The following is a 14,483-nucleotide window of genomic DNA, read 5'->3' on the forward strand; positions in this document are numbered from 1 at the left end:
TGCCAACTTGAGAATACATTTTCAATCTTTGCAAACACAAAATGAAAAAAAACAACAACATAATATGTCAGGCACTTTAACAAAGAGTAACAACAGTAACAACACCACTTCCAGGTTTATATGGAGATGGTTTCTCTGAGCTTTGTCAGGAAGGGATCTCCCTCACATAGTTCAAGTCTAACTGTTTGTGTAAATACTTACTGGTCAGGACCTTGAGGGTGTAAGGATTTTTCTGCTGGATAGTGTGGGTGAAGGCAAAACGAGCATTGCAGCTGTAGTCAGTCTGGGCATCCTCTTGCAGCACATTGGAGAAATACAAGTCACCATTTTGTCCTTGGGAGACACGCTTGTCTTGGTGGATTGGCTCCATGGCTGTAAGAAAGAACAAAATTCTTGTTCAGACTTCTGGCTGTACACCTCTGCACTGAAACTGATGGCAACTGTCTACTAGCTCTAACAATTTGGAAATAGCATATACTCATTAATTCCAGGTAGCACTGGAAAACAGCTCTCAATTCAAGACATACTTAAAAAGCCCAAGTCAGTTATTACTGCTTCTGCTATAGGCAAAAGAAACCCATTTTATTTCGTGTGTTCAGATTTATATACCAACTCTTCAGTCTGAATGTTTTCATAACAGGATAATCATAGAATCAAAGAGTTTAAAGGGACACCATGAACCATTGGGTTCAACCCTTTGCCCAGTGCAAGATACCTCCAGCTAGAGCATCACTAGCAGGTAGCTGTCCAGCCTCTTTTTGGAAGATGTCTAGAGAAGGAGAGCTCACCACCTCTCTAGGCATTGGTTCTATTGTGAAACCGCTCACTGTCAAGAAGGTCCTTCTAAGGTTCAATCTCCTGTAACCCAAAAACATTAGACCTAGTTCTACCCTCTGAGGCAGCAGAGAACATGCCTGCACTCTCCTCTTTGTGACAGCCCTTGAGATCTCTTCACCAAACTGAACCTGTCCAGTTCCTTCAAACTCTCCTCATATGCCTCTTATTTTCTATGCTTCTTATCAGCCTTTCCCCCTTCTCTCAACTTGCCCCCACATCAAAAAGAACCTGTTTTTCCCCACTCCTTTTGGGCTCAATCGCTTTATTTCTGAATAAAGCGATTCAGTCCAAATGGGAACCAGGCAGATTCGAATCCGCCCCAGCTTCCCTGCAGCCTCTTTGTCCCGTCCCTTCTCTGCTCCTGGCCTCCTTTGCCTCCTTCCTGGCTGTTCCTTCTCCACTCCGGGCCTCCTTCCCAGCCATCCCTTCTTCACCCCCAGCCTCCTTCAATTTCTTTCCAGCCATCCCTTCTCCACCCCCAGCCTCCTTCCCAGCCTCCTTGCCTCCTTCCCACAGCCTCTCTGGCACTGGCCTTCTTCCGGTGTAAACTTAGTGGGAACCACGATCGCTGCTGAACCAGTTTCTGGACTGAATCCAGGAATCGATTCAGAAGTAATTTACTAGTAAGTGGGAATGAGGCTCAGGAGTACAAGCATATAGTACACACATTTTAATGGGGCATGTGTGCTTTATTTTTAAATGTTGTGGTTTTGGATGATTCTATCTTGTTTTTAGATCTGTGAGCCACCCTGGGTCCTATGTTAGGAGAAAGATGGCATGTAAATGGAAATGGGATAAATAAACATATATGTGATCAAGTCACACTACCAGTTTTCCCATGTACATCCAAACTATGTGGAAAAGGCAAGATCTGAGATGGCAGATCTTCAATAAGTAGACTAGCTCTTGCTGATGGCTGCAGCCAGGGCTAGCCCAAGTGCAGAGTGATCTAAGTGACTGCTTGGGATATCATTTTTTAATGTGCAAGAGGGAAGTGGTAGGTAACCTAAGAAGAGCAGTATTTTCTTGGACACTTAAAGGAATCTGAAACAGTATAGTGCAGCTGCCTAGCATAGAACAAAATGCTTCCAGCCAGTTCTGTTGCAGCTCCATCTTCATTTATCTGATAGACAAGCAGCAATTATTTACTTTATCATTTAAAGGTCTACTTTGTAGATCTCCACACATCCAAATAATTCCAGTGAAAGATCAAGTTTTGGCAAGGTAATTTTTTGGAACAGTTGGGTATCTAGGGGTTGATGTCACATTTCAGTGGTGCAAACAAATAGGACTGCTGATCACCAAAGATAATATCTATAGTGTGAGTGGCTGTTGCCAGTCTTCCTGACTTCTAAAACAAGTTGCTGTGTACTAAAAGCCTATGGCCTATGTCAAGTGAAGAGTGAGACAAAGGGCCCATGTACAGGCAGGATACCATAGGCCAACCCTGTGGTACCCTGCCAGTGGCTCCGACCTTTTCCCATTCCCAGGCCAGCGTGATGATGGGTAGGCATTCACCCACCCACAACCGCACCATGGAGTCCTCACTGCCATGCACCCCTTACCTGCTTCCACCGCTGTATTCCCTCTGAAGGCCCCTGACATGGTACTTATGGGCAGATATGGGGCACCTGACTTCACCCATGTGACCAAGTGCATCCTTCTAATGTCCTAGGCCATGACTGCAGAGAGAATGTGGTGGCAGTGGCAAGTAAGGTGCACATGGCTGAGAAGTCTGCTGGCTGTTGTGGAGGAGTTTCCAGGAAACTCTGCTGCAAATTGCTCATCTTTTAGACCATGCTAAGAACCTTTTGGGCCAGGATTAGAAACAATTAATTCTGGCCCAGGGCTATTGGCAAACTTCCCATCTCTGAAAACAAATAGCATGTACTCAAGCCAATGGATACCTATTCTGGACTACTTCTCACATATTCTACCAAACAGGCTATTCAGTAAACTACAATCAAAAGTCGAGATTACCTAATAAAACAATGAGGAATCCCTGATGAGATTCAATCAGTGAGATGCACTTCAGTGGAGTATAAATCCAGTAGAGGGCTGAAGATTGGGGGATATGATAGGTATTTCACATCCCACACTACCCACAATCACTCCTTACAAGTGATAGCTTATGTTCTAAACTACATACTACATGGATGGCCAATGTAACATAGGGAATTATTATTTCTTCATTTTCATTTAGTTCAATGTAGCTAACTAATGTGCAAGTTACAGTGGAGAATTTGTGAAAAAAATCCCTCTGTCATTTGATTTTTCAAAAAACAAAAACAAAAAAACAACAAACACACACACACACACATCCTGCATTTCCTGGACCAATACAAAAATAGGAACAATCTGTGATGGCAAATCCATATATTTCTGGGCTTGAAATATGTTCCATGAAATCATAATGTTTGACATCATGAGCACATTTGAGGAGGCGTAACCACTGCATACATTTTTAAAGTGTCACAAGCATACTTTAGTCAAAGGAATCCTGCATTTATTACAACCATTTGAACACCTACAGAAATGTATATAGATTTTACCTGGTAAAATAATAATCCAAATATGGAATGGACTTGACTGTGGAAAAAAGGAGGAATTCCACATGGATAGGTTTGAGAGACAGAAGGATGAGGTGGCTCAGCAATTAAGACACTGACTCTGATGATAGCAAGATCAGAAGGTTGGCAGTTCAAGGCCCAAGTGCCACGTGATGGGGTGAGCTCCCATCACAAGTCCCAGCTTCTGCCAACCTAGCAGTTCAAAAGCATATAAAAGTGCAAGTAGATAAATAGGTACTACTTTGGTGGGCAGGTAAACAGCATTCCGTACTGTCATACTGGCCAGATAGTCACAGAGTTGTCTTTGACAATGCTGGCTCTTTGACTTAGTAACGAAGATGAACACAGTCCCCTACCATTAGATACAACTAGACAATCTTGTCAAGGTACAACTTTTACCTTTACCTTTAGATTTGACAGATGTGGTTATCCCTACTTACAGCTGCTCATCCAGAAGATAGCAGGTGGTGGCAGTCCAGGAGGAGGATTGCATGCCAAGATAAGCTGAGCACCTTCATGAACCTCTTGAATGTCCAAGTTTTCCTTTGGCCACAAAGGAGACTCTGCAATTAAAAATAATGGAAGAAATTAAATTTATACATAAGAATATAAATTGGGATTATACATAAGGGTGGAGAATGATAATTTTTCAAACTGTTTCAGAGGGCCCTCTATATATTGATGTGCACCAAAAACAGCCATCCTGGTTTGTGCATTTTATCTGGATCTATGCCATCCCTATTCCTGTAACTCTCATCCTTCTGTGGACAAACATTTCTTCATCCTCTTCTTTGTTTTCCTTTCCCTTTCCCCTCTGCCTCCCTCAGCTAAAAACTGTGGCCCACTCAACTACTTCATTCATTTGAAGGCCAGCGAGCAAAGCCTTTGTGGGTAGTAGATACAATCCATAAGGCAGCTGTTCAGCAGCCACTGGAGGGCTGGCTTTTCAATTCCCCAAAAGGTGAAAAGAGCAACACATGATGGAGAGGCACATATTTTTAGTTGAAACATGAACACTAGTCTCACTATCTGAAAGGTTTTCAAATTATAATATGGCATACAGTGAAAGACTAAATAATCAATTCAGAAGATTAACAACTAACCTTTCAATATTAGGGACACTATACATTTACTTGTTACATTCAGAAATACAAAAGGGTAGTTTTTAAATCCTCTCCACCACTTTAATAATGTCAGGTCATTCCCTGATTAAATATTCATGCATTTATAGGAAAAGAAGTTTGAAAAAGCTGCCCTCTCTCATGAATGACTCAGAAACCTTGTTTTTCTCTAGTTTTAAAATGTCCTCTATAGTTAAATGAAAAACACAACCAATAGATGCACAATCCCTCCTGTATCAAAAGCAGTATATTTCTGTGTCTCAGTTACTAGAGAGTATCAGAAGGAGGATGCTGTTACCTCATGCCTTGCTTGTGGGCTTCCTTGAAGCAAATGGTTAGTAACTGTGAACAGAATGCTCGATTAGATATATACCCTTGGTCTGACTGAGAATTCCACTTCATCTGTTTTTAATTATAAATACATTCAACTTAGAAGAAAATCTGAGCTACCAAACTTTAAAGTCATCATTTAGAAAAATTTAAGCAATGACCACATTTCTTTCTAACTACAGAAGAAACTTTCATACTTGCATTTACTTAATACTGCCAAAATAACACACAAATGGGTCATTCTCATTCACTCAGTGCTACATTGTTCAGGCCTTTGGGTTTATATCCATTCATACTATTCAATTATGTTGCCTATCCATCGAGATCAAAATATATTCTATCTTTTCTCTTGTTTTTATCTCCCATAGTTCTGGTCTGTAATTCCATTCAAACCCACCTGGTTTAGATTATTTAACTGTTGTCACTGGCCAGCTACATATTATGAACTTCTACATAACATAAAACTTCAGATTTTAAAGCCACTGCCTCTCTTAAGGCTCTCTTTCAGAAAAACAATTGTGCAATCATTTCAGTTTTGAACTTTTCTAATACATTTGGTGGCCACAAAAATGTCAGGAGCCAAGGATAACACATCAACTCCTTCAGTATCCAACAGGGAGTCCTCTTCAGAATCTTATATGTATTCTACCTTTAGTTAGGCATTGGCAACAGAACCCAATAAACTATACACTACCAATTATCTTTTGTAAAAATCACAAATGCATAGTGTATATGACTACACACAAATCTTGTTATCATACTCACTCGAAACCTGTAGGAATATTTTATTGGAGATGGCTGTCCCAAAATCATTCCGGGCGAAACACTGATATTCCCCTTCATAGTCCTCTGGCCTACCACCACTGCGGAAGTCAACAGCCAGCGTACCTGACCAATGTCTCATGCTTACTCTTGGGTCCTTTGCAACATTGAAGAACTTCCCATTGCGTGTCCATGAAAATCTGCAAACATGATTGAAGATAATGGTTCACACATAATTTGGAAAGCATAAATTCCCCGTGCACTAACAAGTGTGAACACGTTAGTATATAGGATTTTATCCTTTGTGGTATCAGATCTAAAGGACAATGACAGAGGAAATAAAAGGGTCAAGGTATTTGCTTGTCGTCCCCCCCCCCCATAACCATCCCATGGTATTTTAAAATTATACTACAGTACAATCAAGTTTTGTGGGACATCTGCTTTAAGGGGCTACATTAAAATGTTAGTGATACAAAAAGAACAAACTGTTTCCAAGAGGATTTGGTAATAGTAAAGCACTGGGAGCCCTGTTTGTAGACCACTCTAAACTCCATGAAGAAGGATGACATACAAGCATAAAACAATAAATTAAAACTGCACTCACGTAGGAATGGGGTTGCCTTTTGCTTCACATTCAATGAATATGTTATCTCTTGGGTCAACAATATAATTCTTCACAGACTGCTTTGTAATTGTGGGGGGCTGATGTACTAGAAAACATATGAAGGAGGGGTTGGAAGAGGAAAATATGAAAAATTAAAGTAACAGGAAAATTAAGACAAGAAATAATAGGAAACTTCCCATATACCAGCATTTGAAAGCATGTAAGGTTCAGTGCAGGGACTCTTTTTTGGACATGATCCACACCTTTCATTTATTCTCTTAATTATGTAAAGCAGAAGAATCCTCCACAAAGAAAACTGTAAACTCACAATCGACACATTCATAAGAAATTCAAGAGTGTTACCTTGCTTGAGTCATTTCATCAGTTGTTCATAGGCTGTTTTTGCCTTTGTGTTAATGAGTAGCAAGGGCACATTACATTGCAAAGTTCTACAGGAGAGACACTGTTGCAATGCTTATGAGTTGCAGGAGATTTAGATTTTTGCTCAGTCCCAAGGCAACTGTTAATGTTGGGAGAACCAATTTAGCCAAAATTAAGAGCATTTGTATTGTAAGGACCCTTTTTTTCCAGGGAGAAGGGTTCAGCAAATGTATTTACATGAATATATTTTCTGACTAATTTTTGGGATGATAGTATTAAGTACTATTTGCTCCAACCCTAAAATTGTATTAGTTTCATCACTCTGGTTAAAGTATTTTATGCCTTCTGTATACTGTATTAGCATCTAGTTATGAATCTAGCTGTGAAGCTACAAAACTACAAACTTTAATCAACAACAGAACCGCTTTAATGTCCAGTGCCATGAACCATGCAAACAATGTTGATCCAAGAGCCTCATTTGCTTTGAGCTTCTTAGCTTCCTTACAAGATTGCTGGTATGTACAGATTTTTTTTTTTTTGCGTTCTTTTTCAGACACAGAGACAACTATCTCAGAGAAAAAGAAGCAAGTAGCAGGACTTACATGATTCTTGAATACTTGCTGTTAATTCGAAGGTGTAAGCATTTTAAAAAAGAAAGAGAGAAAGAAAAACAGATAGGATTAATCGAAAACATTTTATATCTATATTAAATATAGGGTTAAATATATTAAAAGGGTAAAATAAAACACATCTTTTAACAGTTTTTAATATCATTAGCTTCAATGATCTGCACTCCTGTAAACATGTTAGAGAAAATAAGAACAAAAAAGTGAGAGAAAGAAAGATTATTAAAATGTAACAGTTCACAAATACTATTCTCACAAAGCTATTTGAGATCTTTAAGATAGGTCTTTCCAATGTACATACATAGAGACTTCTCAAAGGATAAATTTGCATATTTCAAATGTATCAGTGTATATGAACCTATGGAACAGCTTTCTGGAGAACCTGCAGAAAAGTCTACTTTCCTGGAAAGTCTACTTTCCAGGTATGGTGATAGTAGAGCCTACAGTATGTGATCCTCAACCTCTTTCTGGCAACTGCAAAACATAAGTTCTTTAAAAACTGGGTGGTTTGTGAGTGAATGGCTACAATACAGACATTTAACCACTGCACCATCAGAGCTCCTTTGGGTTTCTTACCCAGTTTTTAAAGAATTGATGTTTTGCAGTTACCAAAAAGACCCTGGTGGTGCAGTGGTTAAATGACTGTACTGCAGCCACTCACTCACAAACCATAAGGTTGCGAGTTCAATACCAGCCCAAGGGCTCAAGCTCGACTCAGGCTTGCATCCATCCAAGCTTGCTAAAATGAGTACCCAGATTGTTGGGGGCAATTAGCTTAAGTGCACTGGTAAGCAGTATAGATATGTACTTGCTATTGTTATTGCTATGTGAAAATTTGAAGTATACTTTCAATCACTTTGGGACTCATTTTCTGCCAGAATACAAAATATATGGCCTGACATATGGGCAAAATTTAGCTCTTGCCACAATTACCCATGCCTTCTTTATCCACACAAGAACTTTGAAAAGTGGACTTGGTGAATTCCTGGCCTTCACAGAAGGGAAAATACCAGTGTCCTTAGGGTTGCCAGAGTAAAAGTGGAGATGGTTCCAACTCCTCTAATGGTTGTGCTCTGTTCAGATTTAGTTAGTTGTGTTGCTTTACCACAAAGTCATAGGCAATAACAAAAAAATACAATAAAAATAGAATACAGTATAATAAATCATGATAAAATTTCCATAAGTTTAAGCACACCATATTATCAACTAATATATTAAATAATAAGAAAATATCTCAGTAAAGTCAGCTAGGGTTGCCAAAGTGAAAATTACAGCTTGCTCCTGCACCTGCAATCATTGTGTAGAAGAGGGAACTTCAGCAGGTATTCTTACAATTTCCATTCTGGTTACCCTAGTTGAGGTTACTAACCAGGATAATTCTGCATTACAGTGGGACCTTGGTATCTGGAGGAGAGCCATCCTGGACCCCCTTGCGGATACCAAAATCTGCGGATGCTCAAGTCCCGTTGTCCCCAAGGCGCCATGCTGTCTTTAGGGGCAGCACCCATTGTCCCCAATGGTGGTGTGTGCAAATGGCCATGCTGTCATTAGGGAAAACAGGACTTCAAGTAATCTTCTGTTGTCCCCAGTGGCCGCATGTGCATGTGGCCACACTGCCATTAGGGATGCGGCCGAGTTCACACGTCACCGTTCATGGATACTTGCCATCTGCAGATACTGAGGTCCCACTATATTAAAGGCATGCACTGAGTCCTAAATAGGATCTCTCTGATAGGAACTTTCATCAGTGATATCATACAGGAAATAAAAAGGATTTTGTGATATAGTGAGGCTTACATTTACCTTTTATTTAATACATTCTTAAACTAGTAATATGGATGTTTCAGTTTATTGTGTAATAGGTGGCGGTGGTAAAATACCACAACAGCCCAGCCAGTAGCAGAAGAAATTGTGCTAAAGAAAGAGCATCCCTGGCATTGATTTTATTGAATGAGGCTTCTCCCTAACTTGCGCAGAGTATAGGCTCAAACTGTAGCACAGCAAGAAGGGACCTCTTCAGCTGTTGAGGACTTTTATAACATTTCATGGGTTTTGCTCTTCTTGTGACTTTTGCCATCTCCTGTGTCTCCCCACTGCATCCTTTGAATAAATACCAAAAATCTGGAAATGTACCACTGACTGACTCCATGTTGCAAGTTATTAATTTCCACAAACTGATAAAAAAAGTCTTGTGTTTTGATATTGATTTGATTTATCGGATCTGGATCTAGACAACTGGGGAATGGTCAATTTTAAGCCCCAAACTCCCCATGAGCCACAATGTTTCATTCAGGTGCAGTGGATGTTAGATCATTCTTGACTCTCATTTTGGCCAAATTTGGGGCATTTTCCTCACTGTTGAGATCTGAGAGAAAGTTATAGATGGGGATTAAACCACTGCATTTGTGGGCAGTTCTGAGGCCTTTTGGCATGGTTCAGACTGAAAGATAGGCAGAAAAACAGTACTTTAAAAAAAAGTGATTAGGAGGCTTTGGCGTTCCCCTGGGGATGTTGGAAGCTGCAATGGTGAGGTTTAGGGGCCACCTGCATACCATACTTTCTCCATCCCTCCTTTAGAATCAAAAAGGAGTCTTTAACTATGGTCCGTTACAGACCGCCGCTTTGCGGCAGTTTGCTGGCGCTGCTGTTTGCTCCGCGAGGGAGCCAAAGCAGCCAAACCGTGCGACTCCCTCACGGAGCAAAAAAGAAGCTCCAAAATGGAGCTTCTTCCTGCGGCGCACTTATGACGCCGCGAGGCGCCAATGGCGCACTCACGACATCATAAGCGCTGTGCGACGTGCGGATGCACAGCGTCCGCTACATCAATATGGCAGCAGCCGTGTGGAACGGCCGCCGCCATATTATACATATTCACTACGTACTGGGGAAGGGGTGTGTGGAAGCACCGCCCCTTCCTAACCCTAATACGTAGTCAATACATATTTTCTGACGGTTTGTAACCCACCATCGTAATTCTGGCCTGATTTAGACAGTTTTGGCAGCCTTATAGCCCACCCTTCCCCCATCAAGGTCTGCCTTATCATCTCTCTCCTTCAATTTCAATTAGCCAAGTGAGCTATTAAAAGAGAGGAATTCATTAGAGCATGCATAGAGTTTTTAATGAACTGTATTCCATTATCAAGAGGAGGGTTTTGTTTTGTTTTGATTACAAACCACAGTGTATTACTATGGTTTTTGGAGTGCACTCATCCCTATACCAAACAAACAAACAGCTTCATTTATATACCACTTCATACTGAACTAACAGTGTCTAAGTAATTTACAACTGTAAGCTAATTGCCCCCAACAATCTGGGTACTCATTTAACGACCTTGGAAGGATCCAAGCCTGAGTCAAGCTTGAGCCCCCTTAGCTGGGATTAAACACGCAACCTTATGGTTTTGAGTGAGTGGTTGCAGTACATGCATTTAAACACTGCACCACCAGGACTACCAGTAGTGAACCTTGAGTTCTGTCTCACCCACACTGCTTTGTCAATTTTATGTAGCCTTGGATTACAACTAATATGTAAAAATACACAGAAAATATATGAGAAATATTCCTAAAAACCAGCAGTAAAACATAGAGGAACTCAAGCTTATCTGGAACTTCTCAGACTATTTCAAAACCCTCTTAACTTCTTCATCAATTATTTTAGCCTTTATTTTTATGCTTAATAAATTAAGCAATGAATAGTAATGAGATAATTTACATATGAATTCTTTCCCCTCTAAATGTATGGTTTCTTATTCATTATCATATTTCTCCCATGCTTTTTCCAATCATTTTTTTTAAATTTTCAGTTTCTAGTTTGCCTGATCAAAGTGTTGTAGGTATACGCTTCTTAAACTCTGACCAAATTCAAGGAACATAAACAAAGCAAAACTTATTTAATGTGTTCTAAGATCTCCCTAGGTTCACTCAAACTCCAAAATGCTGGATGATTGCAGCTACAGTCACATTTGCTTAGGCAATGGAGTTAGTTTCACCTCTGCCATTACTTTGACTTAAAAGTCTGCCTGTATCACAATGATGGACACATGTCCCAGATTTGTCAGACCATTGCACATACATATGGTGTCTATTATGTTCAAGCTATTCTGTAACGTAAGCTACCTTTCCGTATTACAACAAAAATCCAGAACGAGTCTTCATATAGTTTTCTAGGGCACTGCTAGTCAAAGAGGTCTATGCACTGAACATGTCTGATATGCCATCAGTTGCTGGTCCCTAGAGTGTTTCCAGAACAGAAAGAAATAATTGTGCCAATGGGTACAAATATGACACCAGTCCCTAGCACATTTATTTTGAAAAACTATAAATTTATGCCTGTTCTGTTTCTTGTCCTTTAAGCAATTATCAATCCAGCTGCCCTCTTACCGTATGATAGCTAGGTTTTCTTAGTTTCTGGTTTTCCAAATGTATGCTTAAGTATTTATATACTTAATATGTGAATTACACCTATCAGCTTGCTCCTATGGCACTGTTTCATGATACTTTAAAAATGGTAAGATTGCATTTTGCAGAAAAGACACAGATTTTGGATACTTTCTTAACTGCCTTTCCAAAAAACAATCCCTCTTTTTACTTTTCTGTTAAATTATATATGTTTATCACCAGTCTCTATTTTGCTGAAATACACAAATTATTCCAAAGATCTGTTTAAAACATTAGCAGCTGTATTCCTAAGACAAAAGGGAAGTTTGGTGGCTGAACAACTTTGTGTTTAGATCTGATAACCTGATTTTACTTGTGGAGATTTGTTCTCATATTCTGGCACCTGTAGAAAACTAATCTCCATGAAGGAGGGAGGGCATGGGGCCCTGTAGTTCAGAAGGAGAAGAGAGTTTATTTGCCTAGGGAGTCAGAAATTTGCACACTTATCATAAACCCAGAGCAGCTGTAGCTATTTATGCACCACCTGCTCAACTTAGTAAAACCTGAAGCCTTTCAAGTTTGCAAATAGGAGTGATGAATTAATTAGCTGAGTCCCTGCCCTGAACAATGGACAAACACCAGAGGGCTAAGGGAAACTGAATGCTTTCTGTGTTAAATAAAAGGAAGATTAAAAATCCAATTCTCTGGCAGATTGTATGAAGGGGAAGGGGATCCAAGAGTCTGACGTTTCTGCAAGCAAAGCAGGGGGAAGGGGAGAAACCCTTTGAAATGGGCCCAAATGGTGAGGCAGATGTTTGCAAGATCCCTTAATTCTTTTCATTGATTTGGGACACCCCAGTTTCCTGGTTCATCTTGTTACAACACCTTAAGAAGAGTAACAATGTATTGAAATATGTAATACTAAACAATGTTTTCTAAAACACCTAAAAACTGGGATTTAATCCACCCTGGTATCTTACTTCTAATAGGTCCATTCCACTGTCCATAAATTACACTGCAGAGGGTTGTATATGACTCCTCACCTTTTTCAGCCTCCCCATGCTCCCCATAATTTTTTTTTAAAGCATAGTAGTTTGTGGCTGAATCACTAAAAGGAAAAGGAATGTGCTATAGTGTACATCTTTATAGGCAGTATAACAGTCAATTAACTTCTTTTAGTGCAATATCAACAGTCATTAAAATAATAATAATCACAGTCAGTTTAAGCATATTTTAATATTCATTTATACAGGAACATAAATCTAATAATTATCAATCAAGTTTGAATTTGAGATTTTAGTTGTTAATAAAGAGTAGGGAATTTTAATACATTTAGTAATGTTATAAAGGAATTAGTGATTAGTTAATGTCAGCTAATTTTACACATCTCTACCTAAGTTGGAGGTACTTTCAATTAGAAGAATATCTAAAAAACTAAAACAAAAAGTATAGTTGTTGAGTATTTGGCCAGCCAAAAAGAAAAAAAAAATGGCCCTTTGTCCTGAGCAGTTGCTGACTCCTTATGGTGCACTCCTTAGGATTTCACTACATCAGTCCCAAGTATGGTTACTCAGGAGCAGATACCACTAAGTGCAGAGAGGCTAATTCTTAAGCATTTTAAAGACCGTAGCCTTGGACTTGGAAATATCCCAGCAAATCATCTAGTGATACTGAATGAAAGGGAAAGACTTCTATTTATTTTCAGTGTAGGCTACAGTACGACCGATTTGGTGCATATCACATGTACTGGAGCTCTGGTTGATGGTCCATACATACAACATTTTACTATTACCACAAGTATAAACCTCAGCAAGCAAAATACAACTCTGAAGTTTCTTGACTTGTAACAATGGGCAAATCACATCCACTTTCCACTGCAGTGAGAGCATTATGAGAATTAGATGGTGAGAGTGAGATATTTAAGCTCTTGATGGAAGTTGCTTTAGAAACAGAAAGTGTGCTTTAAAAAGCACTGCAGCCTTTAGTGTAACATCATATTGCACAAGTACTGAGTGTCCTGTTATTTAGTTATCTAAGTTTGAATTACACTTGGTAAGATAAAATGATTCATTCTTCCATTCAAAAGGAGGAAAACTCTGCTAACAGGAGGCTCTTCTTCTCGAAATCATTTGTACTAACTTCATTGCTCTTGCTTGAAGCTCATATATCAAGCCAAGAACTGAGCTCTTGATATAGTGGAACTATAAGCATTCAAACCCTATGTTCAGGGTAAAATTACTGCTGTGCCTGCCATGAAACTTAGTATTGAGTTTCAATCATGAAACTCAGTATTAGGTAGATTAGTGGTGAGCATGTTCTGCAAAGGGAGAGAACACTTTTCAGATTGGGTATAGTAGATGGGTATTTTTATGGGGGTGTTTGCCTGTTATGATGCACTTTTTTCTTTATTGTGATGTATCAAAATAATTATATATTTTTTAAATCAATGTTAGTCCAATATGTTAACTTAATTGTGTTTCACCATTTTTATAAAATGTAGTCAGCCCTCCATATTCACAGATTTTTTATCCACAGATTAAAGCATCCATGGTTTGAAAATATTTTTAAAATATATGAATTCCAAAAAGCAAAGTTTGATTTTGTGATTTTTTATACGGAACACCATATACATATGCCACTGTATATAATGGGATTTGACCATCCACAGATTTTGGTATCCATGGGGGTCCTGGAAACACACCCCAGTGGATACCAAAAGCATACTGTAAAGGGAAGGGGTGGAGACTGGCAGACATTTTTAAAATGAGAAAAATATGAAATGGATAAAAATAGACTCCTTTACAATTTGTTATTTTTTATATTTAATTTTAATTACTACCTTAATAACATTCCTTTCACTCATTATTAATAAAGA

The 14,483-nt window shown here is 39.1% G+C and overlaps 1 protein-coding gene across 22 annotated transcripts in view; it reads right to left on the reverse strand.

Moving 5' to 3' along the window:
- The window catches only part of NFASC (neurofascin), a 275,421-nt gene that overhangs the window by 144,863 nt on the left and 116,075 nt on the right, over nt 1–14,483 (reverse strand). For 21 of the 22 annotated variants that reach the window (XM_042462334.1, XM_042462352.1, XM_042462341.1 and 18 more), the window contains 5 exons: nt 7,208–7,225; nt 6,225–6,330; nt 5,624–5,820; nt 3,848–3,970; nt 202–372 (listed from right to left, as the gene is read on the reverse strand). In XM_042462334.1, the coding sequence (XP_042318268.1) occupies nt 202–372; nt 3,848–3,970; nt 5,624–5,820; nt 6,225–6,330; nt 7,208–7,225 (615 nt within the window). The remainder of the gene's footprint in view (nt 1–201; nt 373–3,847; nt 3,971–5,623; nt 5,821–6,224; nt 6,331–7,207; nt 7,226–14,483) is intronic. The other variant, XM_042462336.1, reaches the window with a different exon arrangement.

This window comes from Sceloporus undulatus, chromosome 4, assembly GCF_019175285.1.
Source record: "Sceloporus undulatus isolate JIND9_A2432 ecotype Alabama chromosome 4, SceUnd_v1.1, whole genome shotgun sequence".
In the NCBI taxonomy this organism is placed as follows: domain Eukaryota; kingdom Metazoa; phylum Chordata; class Lepidosauria; order Squamata; family Phrynosomatidae; genus Sceloporus; species Sceloporus undulatus.